General features: G+C 36.9%; 1 protein-coding gene across 2 annotated transcripts in view; it reads right to left on the reverse strand.

Moving 5' to 3' along the window:
• LOC120418632 (facilitated trehalose transporter Tret1-like) overlaps nt 1–13,968 on the reverse strand; it is a 29,036-nt gene that overhangs the window by 8,267 nt on the left and 6,801 nt on the right. Inside the window, exons 1-4 of one of the 2 annotated variants that reach the window (XM_039581077.1) lie at nt 8,356–8,585; nt 7,839–8,071; nt 7,628–7,758; nt 2,904–3,271 (exon numbers count right to left, since the gene is read on the reverse strand). In XM_039581077.1, coding sequence (XP_039437011.1) covers nt 2,904–3,271; nt 7,628–7,758; nt 7,839–8,071; nt 8,356–8,419 — 796 coding nt within the window. In that variant the 5' untranslated portion in view covers nt 8,420–8,585. Of the gene's footprint in view, nt 1–2,903; nt 3,272–7,627; nt 7,759–7,838; nt 8,072–8,355; nt 8,586–13,968 lie in introns of those variants that run through there. The other variant, XM_039581078.2, reaches the window with a different exon arrangement.

Below are 13,968 nucleotides of genomic sequence, written 5' to 3' on the forward strand. Positions count from 1 at the left end.
TTTTTGTATTTTTGTATTTTTGTATTTTTGTATTTTTGTATTTTTGTATTTTTGTATTTTTGTATTTTTGTATTTTTGTATTTTTGTATTTTTGTATTTTTGTATTTTTGTATTTTTGTATTTTTGTATTTTTGTATTTTTGTATTTTTGTATTTTTGTATTTTTGTATTTTTGTATTTTTGTATTTTTGTATTTTGTATTTTTGTATTTTTGTATTTTTGTATTTTTGTATTTTTGTATTTTTGTATTTTTGTATTTTTGTATTTTTGTATTTTTGTATTTTTGTATTTTTGTATTTTTGTATTTTTGTATTTTTGTATTTTTGTATTTTTGTATTTTTGTATTTTTGTATTTTTGTATTTTTGTATTTCATCGGACTGGCAACACCAGTAGCCAATAACAACAAGTTTTTGCGCTCCGCGATTTTTCACCGATTTTTCTGATTTACGGTCGTTAATTAACCGCGAGTGTGCTCCCACGCGATGGGTAAAAAGGGCCGCGGCCGTGGCAACTCGAGTTCGGCTCGGGGACGCGGCCAAAACAGCTCTTTGTACCGCATCCACAAGAGCCCCTCGCCGGCAGCAAAAACACCAGCAATTTTGCTGACTTCAGCGGACGGCAAGGTGACTGTTTCCAGAAGCCCCGTCCGGACACGTGGACTTACCAGCAAGCAGCAGTCCGAGTCAGCCTCCGGTAAGCCGCAACAATCGTCCGGAGCCGGTGGACCAGGTCCATCCTCCAGCAAAACGGGAATCACAATTCCAACAACAAATTCGTTCGAGATGTTGACCGACAGTGAAGACGGCGACAAAAGTACGACACAGCAGGAGAACAATAGCCCAGCTGCAGACGAGGCGAAGAAAGCACAAATGCTCAAGTGTGCTCTGCCTAGGGTTCGAGATAGGCCACCGATGATTCACGTCATCGACACACTAGCGGCCACCGTTGATGATTTATTGATACCGTCAAACGTTCAATACTTCATCAAGGTGACCAAAGTGGCGGTGCAAGTTCTTGCGTTGGGCCAAGCGGACTACACCAAGGTTTTGGAGATTTTCAAGGCCGAAAATGTGAAATTTTTCACGCACGACTGCCGAGGCCAAAAACCGGTAAAAATAGTTTTACAGGGTCTTGGGGAGATGAGCATCCCTGAGGTCACGAAGGAACTCGAGGACTTTGACATTGCTCCACGCGAAGTTAAGGTGCTCTCGAAAAAGAGTACGGCAACCGGTACACATGTACTGTACCTGCTGTACTTTGACAAAGGGACTGTCAAATTACAAGACCTCCGACAGGTGAAAACCCTTTCTGGATACATCGTGAATTGGAGGTTTTTCACGAAGAAACCGACTGATGCTGCGCAATGCCACCGATGCCAGAAGTTTGGACACGGATCTCGGAATTGCAATCTGCCCCCGCGATGCGTAAAGTGTGGCAAGGAGCACAACACCGAAGGCTGCTCTCTACCCCGGAAGGCGGCCCTACAAGATGGCGGAAACGCCGAAAAACACAAGTCCAGCGTGAAGTGCGCTAACTGCGGCGGCAATCACACCGCTAACTTCCGTGGATGTACTTCCCGGAAGTCGTACATCGAGCAGCAGGAGAAGAAGAGGAAGCCACCTGCCAGTTCACCGACTAAACCCGCGGCTGATCGCAGTTCGGCGCATCCTCCCGGATGGTCGCGGACATATGCAAGCGTTGCTGCAGCCGGCCTGGAACCTGCCCCGTTGCAGGACAACGCTGCCGACGGTGACCTGTTCTCGCTGACGGAGTTCCTCATCCTTGCGAGGGACATGTACCAACGGCTGAGTAGCTGCCGCAACAAGCAGCAGCAATTCATGGCTCTCTCGGAGTTGATGATAAAATACGTGTGTGCTGTTTGAGTTTTCAGCAGCGCAGGAAATTACGCCGTCAGTGACCAGCTGACATCTCCATCTGTGATCTAATTATAAGCTTTCCCTCCCCCTATCCCCTCCCCAAAGTAATTGTAGCAGTTTTTTTGTGAACTTTTCCTGCTCTTTTCTAAACCCAAATCCTTGCCTAAATGTATCTATTGATAAATGTATCAAATCGTAGTTGAAAGGTGCTCCATAACACTACACTCTGTAAATAATATTATCAAATTGTATATGAAATAATGCTACAAATAAACATGAAATGAAAAAGTATTTTTGTATTTTTGTATTTTTGTATTTCTGTATTTTTGTATTTTTGTATTTTTGTATTTTTGTATTTTTGTATTTTTGTATTTTTGTATTTTTGTATTTTTGTATTTTTGTATTTTTGTATTTTTGTATTTTTGTATTTTTGTATTTTTGTATTTTTTTTGTATTTTTGTATTTTTGTATTTTTGTATTTTTGTATTTTTGTATTTTTGTATTTTTGTATTTTTGTATTTTTGTATTTTTGTATTTTTGTATTTTTGTATTTTTGTATTTTTGTATTTTTGTATTTTTGTATTTTTGTATTTTTGTATTTTTGTATTTTTGTATTTTTGTATTTTTGTATTTTTGTATTTTTGTATTTTTGTATTTTTGTATTTTTGTATTTTTGTATTTTTTTGTATTTTTGTATTTTTGTAAAAAGAAGGTGAGGAATAATTTTTGTGTTGGGTTTCCGTAAATGAACAGAAATATAGCAAATTCCAACAGGAAGAGGTCTTGCTAATTTGTATGCCAAACACAAATACCATTATCGCCCTTCCAAATTCTACCACATCATTGCTGACAAATTGTGTTGGAACTTGCTAACTCCAGACCCACATTTGTAATTCACAAATAGAACGCCGTAACCTAACCCGAAAACACTCATTTCAATCTGGTTAACTAATTATCACACAAATTTTAGGAAGACACACACACACAAACACGCAAACACAAACACAACTTTTCAACCCTACGTACGGAAATCGGCCAGCGTGATCCCTTGCCGGGTCCGCTCGGCCAGGACGAACGCCTTCAGGGCATCGAACTCGTACTGGAAGGCGAGCGTTTTGCGGGTCGCCCCGGTCGTCCCAGCTCCGGCCCCATCGCTGTCATCGGTCACGTTCCGGTAAAACATGAGCGATTTTTCCGCCTGGTCGACGCGGCCCTTCCGCAGCAGACAGTAGGGCGTTTCGGGCAGGAAGGACACCAGCGCCAGGTAGGCCACCGGCAGGACGAGCATGATGGGCGGGATCCGGTAGTACGGCAGATAGGTTCCGGCCGTGTAGGACGCCAGGACGCCAAAGTTTATGTGCAGGATTGTCAGCGAACCGAGCGCGCCACGGATTCTGGAAGATATAAAATGTTAGGAATGGGTAAAGTCTCAAAAGGTGGAAAATGAAGAGGTGATGTGTGGCGGTTCCGGTGAGCAAAACATAAACAACAAATTGAGGGTGAAATCGGTGGACCCTTTTTCTCGGGGTTCTGGGTTTGGGATTTGTGTGAGCCACAAATGGGTGTGTTACAACGGCAAGGGTTCGATAGGATGTCCCGAATCAGGAGGGAAATCGGACTAACACCTCATTGTGGTATTGAATTGAAATTTATTGAAAAAGTTGGAAATCGGAAGGTATGAGTTACTTACCACAATAATGATTGTTTGTTTGGTTTAAGTTTTTTTTTTTCATAAAATTATTTTTATTAGGTCCTTTTCGGTACTGGAAATTGGTTTAAGTTTTGAATACTGGCAATTTTATCAACAAACGTTGAAAGTTTAACCAACATCAGAGCACATTGATCACGAGGTTTCTTTTAATGAGGTTGTATTTTTTGAGAAATAGCAAGAAAACTATTTAATAAACAGGGGTGACATTTAGTCTGGGGGATAAGATTGGTTCATACACAAGCTGGACCTTATTACGACACCTTAGGGAAGGCGACCTATGGAATGTTAACATTTACCTCAACATGTTAACATTGAGTTAAGAAAAAGCCACTGAATCCGCTTAGTAAATGCGGCCCCGATACTCTTCATGGGTCATGGGAAAAAAATACTTTACAATCTCACCCAAATGTCACCCTTGATGACGGTATATGCAAGTTTGGAACATCCCTTTTCATTTACGTGGTGAACGAAATTCTTTCACCGGGAAAATTAAAGTTATTATCGTTTGAAGTTATTAAACATTTTTCCTATGTGACAAAATTTCGCCATTTTCAATTTTGTATTGTGCAAATCATATCAACTCTTATCTGAAATATAGCAGGGAACATTATTCCTGAAGCACGCAAAGTAATTGGAATTAAGGGTTAACAAGTTATTTAGGTTTTATTGGATACTTGTTAAATTTTCTGTAAGAATTGCGCACCCTTTTTCCCAAAAAAATCGCAGAGTTTTTTTTTATACAGCAATTCCCCACGAAAACAGCATGGAAAAAAACAAAAGTGCTCGGATCGGGCTCAAAATTTTTCTGGAGGTTCCCTGGCCGAAATAATAAGACCCGTAATTTTTTTAATTGACCATTAGGGTGACCTACGCCGTGTTAGGGTGGTCTGAAAAATGGCCATTTTCGTCGATTTTCGCAAAATCCACTTTTTTCGAAAAATCATAACTCCTCGCCATTTTAACCGATTTCAATTGTCTTATACGCAAATAAAAGGTGATAAGTTGGTCTTTCAAAAAAAAATAATAAGAAGTTTCAAAAATCTAGCCTAACATATGAAAAGGGCGTATGAAACATTAAAATGCCGTTTTGACGGTGTCTGGACCAAAAAGCCTATGTCTGAAAATATTTTTATCGGATTCCCCGGACATTTTTACGTAACATACTAAAAAATGGGAGGAGTTCATTAACAGGATTCCGAGATATGATTTTTTGAAAATAAAATCCGTGTTTTACGACGCGCCGCGCGCCGAAACCGGAAAATGACGAAATCGGCAAAAATCAACTTTTTTCACTAAAACTGCGATAACTTTAAAGTTTTAGCGATGGCCTATACATGTCTGGGTACCAAAAGTTGCGTCTTTTATAGCGAAATAATTGAAATTACAAGCCACAATTAATTTTCAACAATTCAATGGGTAATTCTCTACCAACTCACACGAAATCGGGAAAAGTTGCCTCGACCCCTCTTCGATTTGCGTGAAACTTCGTCTCAAGAGGTAACTTTTGTCCCTGATCATGAATCTGAGGTCCGTTTTTTGATATCTCGTGACGGAGGGGCGGTACGACCCCTTCAATTTTTGAACATGCGAAAAAAGAGGTGTTTTTCAATCATTTGCAGCCTGAAACGGTGATGAGATAGAAATTTGGTGTCAAAGGGACTCTTATGTAAAATTAGACACCCAATTTGATGGCGTACTCAGAATTCCAGAAAATCGTATTTTTCATCGAAAAAAACACAGAAAAAGTTTTAACAACACTGCCATTTTCCGTTACTCGACTGTAAATTTTTTTTTGGAACATGTCATTTTATGGGAGATTCAATGTTCTTTTCGAATCTACATTGACCCGGAAGAGTCATTTTTCATTTAGAACAACAAATTTCATTTTAAAATCTTGTGTTTTTTTCTAACTTTGCAGGGTTATTTTTTGGAGTGTAATAATGTTCTACAAAGTTGTAGAGCAGACAATTACAAAAATTTTGATATACAAACATAAGGGGTTTACTTCTAAACATCACGTGTTATCGCGATTTTACGAACAAAAAGTTTTGAAAAAGTTGGTCGTCGTTGATAATGGCCGTTTATGGTCGCCCGCGACAGACACGGACAACAAAACAAAGAGAAACACAAAAAGTATTTTTTTCAAAAAAAAAATCGTAAAATCGCGATAACTTGTGATGTTTACTAGCAAACCCCTTATGTTAACATATCAAAATTTTTGTAATTGTCTGGTCTACAACTTTGTAGAACATTGTAACACTCTAAAAAATAAACCTACAAAGTTAGAAAAAACACGAAATTTTAAAATGAAAAATTTTGTTCTCATTGAAAAAACGACCCTTCTGGATCAATGTATCAATGTATCAATGTATGATTCGAAAAGAACATCAAATTTCCCATAAAATGACATGTTCCAAATTTTTTTACAGTCGAGTAACGGAAAATGGCAGAGTTTTTAGAACTTTTTTAGTGTTTTTTTCGATGAAAAATAAGTTTTTTCGGAATTCTGAGTACGCCATCAAATCGGGCGTCTAATTTTACATAAAAATTCCCTTTGGAACCAAATTTCTATCTCATCACCATTTCAAAGTGCAAATTATTGAAAAACACCTCTTTTTTTCGCATGTTCAAAAATGAAAGGGGACGTACCGCTCCTCCGTCACGAGATATAAAAAAACGGACCTCGGATTCGTGATAAGAGACAACGATTACCCAATAGGACAAAGTTTCACGCAAATCGAAGAGGGGTCGGGGCAACTTTTCTCGATTTCGTGTGAACTGATAGAGAATTACACAAGTTCGAATGATTTTTTTTTTTTTTTTTTTGCTGTAATTTATTAGCATTACTGTAATCTGATATATCTCTAATATTAAACAGGTTTATACAAGCTTAAACGAACTAAAAAATGATTTTTAGCTCGATTACATGCAGTTTACACAGAAAAAAAATGATGGTAATATTCATCAGGAAATGGTGACAGATTTTGTGGCAAAAGAATGATTAATTTTACCCCAGAAAATGATGAAGTTTCATCCGTTTTTGATAAATATTCATCAGGTTCACATTTTTACACATTTTTTATGTAATATTTCTCGAAAATATTTTTTTTCTGTGTATATTGTTTTCGAATGATTGCATGAAATTTCATTTAATTTTTGAAAAAAATAGAATTAAATATATTGCTTCTATTTTTTCGGGTCAATACTGAAGCGCAAAAGCCTAGCATTCCACAAAGATTGAAATTTATATAATTAAAAAAATATTAATAAAAAAAGAAAAATAAAAAATATTGAAATAACAAGCCATAGTTTCAACATTTGCATGGAAAAAGTGTTTTAAAATGAAACTTGCTAAAAATGATTATAAACGCAGGGGAATGTATTTTAAATTGATTTCAGCTGATTGCACTTTAAATTTTATTGAAATTTTGAAGTTTTTTGAAAATTTTGCCCCCTGATTTTTCGGGGGCCAGCAAATTTGTACCAGCCTTAAAAATAAATAAAAAATTTAACAACTTCAAAGTCATTCGATCAAAAATCTGCTCACTATCCTCTTAGAAATACAGTCAAGGCTCAATTATCCGAACTCCTTGAAAAACAATTGAAACACGAAATTTTTTGTCGTTTTTTGGTCTCTGCTTTGATGCGATATGGGATTATGTATTCCCATTATTTTAACTCTCGGGTTGACTTTATTGAAATTTATATTAGTTAGAATGGTTAAATTAAACCTTAATTGCGTGGTATCTACCGAAGTCTCGATAATGTTTCAATGTTTTATTTTATTGTAATAAAATAACTTTTACTTGAATATGGCTATCAGTCAACAAATGGGTCAGTAATTAAATTAAATTTTCATGGAGACGCATGATATTTCAGGTAAAAGATTAATACCACACGTCTCCATTGATGAATACAAATCTTGGGTTATTTTTTTTTCGCTTTGAAATTTGATGCTTCATTTTCAACGAAACTCAGAAAACTCTACCATACGGAAAACGGAAAACATATACACACACGTACACAATGTAGCACGTACTTCCTATCGGCGATATCGGCCACAAACAGCGGCACAATGGTGAGCAGACCCCCGCCGGTAACGCCGGATAGAACCCGGGCCACGTAGATGTAGTACACGTTGTCCCCCGCCCAAATCAGGCTCCACAGGATCTACAATGTAAAAAAAGGAAAAGGATAGCGCAAGAAAACACACATGTTGACAACTTCATCGAAAAAAACACGTGACTTACGAGATGTGGCACGGCCAGCAGCAGGAGTCCAATCTTTTTGCCAAAGTACGTGTGAATTAGGGCAAATAGCACGGTGCCGGTCATGCCGCCGATGCACAACGAGGACCCGATCCAGGATGCCTGCTCCACCGTGATGGGCCCCGCCGGCAGCGGAGTGTCCTCGGAGCGGAGCAACGGGATGATGGGAGCGGTCCATCCCACCGTGACGCCGTACCCGACCGTTACGAGGTGAACTAGATTTGCGTCAACGGGACGACGACGCCAAAACAGAGGGAGAGCGGAAAATGCAGGTCATTGATTATAAATATAACAAACCGACCGGGCACAGACAAACAGACTAGTTATTTCGAACGTTTTTGGTTCAGGCTAACACTTTGGACAGTATTCAAAAAGTTCCAAATTTCACCCCCAGATGAAGGTATCACACTATCGAGTTAAGATGTCACATCTGTTGATCTGTGTTCCATTGGTGATGCTCTTGAATGAATGACGATGCTGGTGGCGGTGTTTCGTTTACCCGTGCAAATGGATCTGAACTGGTGGCGATATTCGGACGAAAACAAACACGGCTTTTCGTCCATTTTCTCTAATTAAATGTAATTCCTACACATTGGCCTCGACGCAGTGCGTGACCAGAACACTGCAAAGTTATTTAAATTCGAATAGTTTCACGGAAATTTCACTATTTTCCTAACACTGAATATCACGAAAATCTAATTATCTAACGACATCGCGTTGAATGGTGGTGCGCAGAGCAGCGTGTTTTGAAGTGAACAAAAGGTTGCATTCAAGATTGAATGAAATAGTGTGGCTGTGATGGTGATCATTGCATTTGTTTATTGTTGTTGATAGTGATTGATCTGCAGTGATTGATATTTTTACCGCGAGCTTGCATTAAGAACACTTTAAATTGAAAGGGGAGGTGGAGCATCATGATAATGGGCTTGTTGAACCATAATTCTTACAGTGTTATAATTAATCTTATCTAATCTAATCTAACACAAACGCAGCCAGTCCGATGAAAGCATGCTGGAAAGTCTTGTGATTAGATTACGCCCCAAGCACTTTTATTGTCATTATTAATAAAATTAAAGCGGCCAGCCCTACTGCGTTGTGTTTACCGCAGAGAGGATTCTATGAACGGATCACATTTCATAGAATCTACAGGGGAGGAGGGATGCGTGGACATACCGTGCCAAACGCTCCATTTTATTTTGTTGTAATATTGTGGTGAAAGTTGTGTTTAGTGTAATAATATTCAATTAAATGGAATATAAGCAATGGACATAATCAGTAGCATTAAATAACCTTGTGGTGACCGCGTGTATCTACACATGAAGTGTGACCGATAAGTTTGAGACTTCCAACCTAACTGAGCGCGACGCGATCGTTCATCGTGCACACGAGTCCACTGCACCGGAGATGATTCTGCACATACAGTTGCGCATTCAATATAATTATTATATGCTTACCAATAAAGGCATCCACCACATCTCCCTTTCTTTAACATTTTTATTTAATTTATTAGTTGTTATTCAACTTTACTGTAGTAATTTATTTATGTGTTAACGAACAACCAAATCTTTCATTTCCAAGGCGGAAATTGTCAAGATCCAGCTGAACTTAGTTTCTCTATTACACTTGAAGCAATTACTTTAAATTTGATTCATGTTACAAACATTTTAGTCATGGTACTTGTTTTAACCCATCTACAAATATAATTTTGTTAAACTATTCCTTCACATCTTCCCTCTCTTTCCCGCTTTTAAATTTTGCAAACTTAGATAAACAAAAAAAATCATCTTTAAAAGATTTCCCGATTATCACATACGCTAATAGGTTACCTAAAGAGCGATTAATATGCTATTGACCTGTGACAATTATTAGGATGCGTGATGAGTTCCATTAAACTCAAGATAATCCAACCGTTTTTCACTATCAAATATGTTTATAAGAATAGCAATTGGACTTTCAATAACTCGATGTCAGTTTTCATCGCCGTTTTTACTACTGAACTGAATACTAATAAAACAGTCAAACACAAAACACCTAGAGGAGATGAAACGGAATGAAACCATGGCAACATCGGGATCGTTAGTCGATTGCTGTCTTTGGCTGTAATATTTTTCATCCCAATTAGCGTTTTAAAAATATCAAAACTTTTAGTTCTCAATGAACACAACTATCGTACGAAAATTCATGTCTCGAATATCACTGTTCTTTTTTTTCCGTTCTGATAATCTTCACGTTTTATTATTAACACACACTCGTTTGACACTTCTTTTTTTCTCACTCATTTCCGCTTTAACAATCATCCCCCTTCTACAGTTTTAAACTACAGAAGCCGCTACAAAAGCAATTTCGCAAAGCGTACACAACGCAAACCATAGTGGCGGTCGCTACACTCTCTGATATTTTGGTGCCAGAATGATCATATGATACCCCATTTCTATCACTCATTTTCAATACTGCTCACAATCAATTCCACAAACCTGCTGAAATAATAAACTACTACCAGGATGAGCCCACCGATGAGCACCAGGAAGTCAAATGGTGAATCCGACAAAGATTATACTGGAATGATTATCACTTCAAACTCAGGTCGACTAAATACCTGAACTAGACGACACACTATTCCTACGCTAACACATTCTCATTACCTGTTAAATCACCAACATTATGTTAGTAACCCCGCATACAAGTTTAAACTGGATATTCCTCATGTGTCAGCCCTAATATCCTTTCGAGTAACTACACACACAATATTTTCAAATGTTACATCATTTATGATGTAACACTTTTGCACGTCATTAAACATTTAAATTTAAATGCAATTTGATGTAAATTAGCGACAAATCATACGTAAAAACGTGATTTTACGTGTAATTCAACCATTTACGTCGAATCTCAAGTTTACATCAACTGAGTTTACATATGATTCATTTTTTTCCGTTTCGAGTAAATTCCCATTTTTTTTTTTCTGTGTACTCCTTCAAACTTGATACTTTTCCTTGCATTAACGACTTCACCTGTACTTCCACTTGAAAACTGAGGAAACTTTGACTGTTCGATCATGATCTGTGACCTATATAATAACATCGTCATCAAACAGATAAACACCAAAGCTTGAGGAAAATTAATAAAATGCTTTCTAAAAATGACCGAGTCACGTAGCCTAGTGGTTACGCTTCCGCCTCGAAAGCGGTAGATCGGCGTTCAAATCCCGGCTCGGACCAACACAACTGACGATCGTTTCTCTTCTGGATTCGATTGCTGGCAGCTGAACCTTATCAACGACACCTTAGGAAGGCGACCTACGGAATGTTAACATTAACCTTAACATGTTAACATTAGTTGAGTTGAAAATTGCCACTGAAACCGCTTTGTAAATGCCGGCACCGATACTCTTCAAGGATGTTCACCTCAGTAACTGGGAAAGATTTACTTACTTTTTACTTTTCTAAAATATATGGAAATATCTGGCTAACAGTTTAAATTCAATGATTAAATTAGTCGCCACAGACTCCAATCGGTAAAATTTGGTGATGTTTCCGCAATCCCTTTCAAGTTCTACCTGAGTAAACGTCTGACTTAATATCAAACTATAAACATGATCTCTCCTTCTAGTAATCTGCTGAACCACATTAAATTGGTAGTACTGTTTGTTACTCCTCATAGATGACTCTCTCGCTAATCTATTATTTACCAAACAGTGCCTGCTAGAATCTTTCGATCCAGTATTCACGATCCGATCTGTTCTGGTTTTGAAACGCTGTCAACAATGCTCTTCGTATGAATAATTTAGAGCTACCTCTTGATGCAATGTTAAAACCGTCAGCTTTGTAATTTCGTCATCATCCAGCTATAGGCAAAGCCAAAATCTAAAATGTGCACTTTTCTTGCACGACATCGCGACATGTAACCAATTCGTATTAATCTTCGTCTTAAATCAAATTGACCTATTTCATACCGTCAAATGCAATATTTCCACTCACCCTGATGATAATCAAATTTCTAACTCCATTGCATACAAGAACCCATAATGACTAAACGTTTGCAATTCTGATTCGGTCATCTTCGTGAAGAGCAACTACAACGACTACATCCTTCTTAATCAACATTGTACTGCCTACGGTCCTCGATACTGGCAAAACTGTAATTTTTCCTTTACAATTAGAAAATCATTTCAACACAAAACATTTTTGTTTCCACTACATCCACCGGATGCGTCTCAATACTGGCAAAACTGTACTTTTTCCTTTACAATTAGAAAATCATTTCAACACAAAACATTTTTGTTTCCTCTACATCCACCGGATGCGTCTTTTTTTGTGTAACAGCAGAACCACCAACATATTTATTCTTTATGTGACAACCGGAAAATCAGTCTTCCGTATCAATCAGATCAGAAATATATATTTATTTTCTACAACCAGAAATATGTTTCTTTTCGTATCAACCAAGAAATTTATTCTGTTTTTTTTATCAACAAGAACTCTTAATTTTTTATTTTTTTTTTTTTTGCTGCAATAAACAACAAACCTCTGTAACAATCAGACATTTTCATCTTTCCTTAACTACCAGAAAATAAATCTTTTCTGTAACAACCGGAAATGTCCATCTTTCCGTAACAACCGGAAATGTCAATTTCTCCGTAACAACCAGAAACTTCATTTTCTGTAACAACCGGAAATTTCATATTTTCCGTAACAACCAGAAATTCCATCTTTCTGTAACAACCGGAAATGTAAATTTCTCCGTAACAACCAGAAACTACATTTTCTGTAACAACCGGAAATTTCATATTTTCCGTAACAACCAGAAATTCCATCTTTCTGTAACAACCGGAAATGTCAATTTCTCCGTAACAACCAGAAACTTCATTTTCTGTAACAACCGGAAATTTCATATTTTCCGTAACAACCAGAAATTCCATCTTTCTGTAACAACCGGAAATGTTCATTTTCCGTAACAACCAGAATTTTCATTTTCCGTATTGAGTAGAAATTTCATTTTTCTGTTACATCCGACACTTTTATTTTTTTTCCGTATCTTTTTTTTTTTGACTTTCTATCTTTCCATTGCTATCAGATCATTCATCTTTCTGTTACATCCAGAAATTTACTTTTTTTTTAAATAATTATCAAATTCTCCTTTTCCGTGTCAACCAGAAATTTCATGTTTCTGTTACATCCAAAACATTTTTTTCCGTATCAACCAGGTTTTTTTTTTACTTTCTATTTTTCCGTAACTACCAGAACATTCATCTCTGTGTTACAACCAGAAATTTTAATCATTATCCTTCAAATGGAAACTTAAATATTTCTGTAACTTTCATATTTTGTTTATTCATGCGTGGTAATACCACGTTACAGCGTCTTTAAAATACAAAAATAAGAGTGCACAACCAAAGGGTTCATTCCTGATGCAGTTATAACTCGTGATATTATTTTTCTCCAAACTGTAACTTTAACCTTCTATCACAACCGAAAATAAGCTAATTTCCGTACCTTATCCATCTTTTTTTTTCTCCCATTACGACTAGACATTTAAATACTTCTGTAACAAATTCATGACAACAAATAAATCTCTTATTTTACCATTTAAGATTAGATAATCATTGAGAAACATCATGCCAATCAGAACTCCTTTAACTGTTGCATATAACAGAAAATACGCACCTTATATGTACAGTAAGAACCTCTTTTGCTCCATGCGAATAATTACCACCAGCGCACATTTCTTTTTGCTTTTGTGCGCTAATCGATCGTAATCCTCTTCCAAGGTCATTTCCCCGCAGCCTCGGATGATGCACACCTTTCTTTACTCCTTTGCGCACACACTTTCCAAGGTCACTATCCATTTTGATCCCCGCTGCACTATTTCTCTACCACAATTTTCATTGCATGTAATCTTTTCTGCAATAACATACTTTTTAATGAAAATTATTTTACACATGGCATCACAAACATTAACACAACATAATTTAAAACACTTTTTTTCACAATATTTTTTAACACAGTCATTGAGAGCACGTTCTTTCATTAACCATCTCATATTTTTCATTTAATTAATTGACTATAATTAATATTTCAAAAGGCAATCTAAGTTTTATTTAAATTATCGCTTC

This window comes from Culex pipiens, chromosome 2, assembly GCF_016801865.2.
Source record: "Culex pipiens pallens isolate TS chromosome 2, TS_CPP_V2, whole genome shotgun sequence".
Taxonomy (NCBI): Eukaryota; Metazoa; Arthropoda; class Insecta; order Diptera; family Culicidae; genus Culex; species Culex pipiens.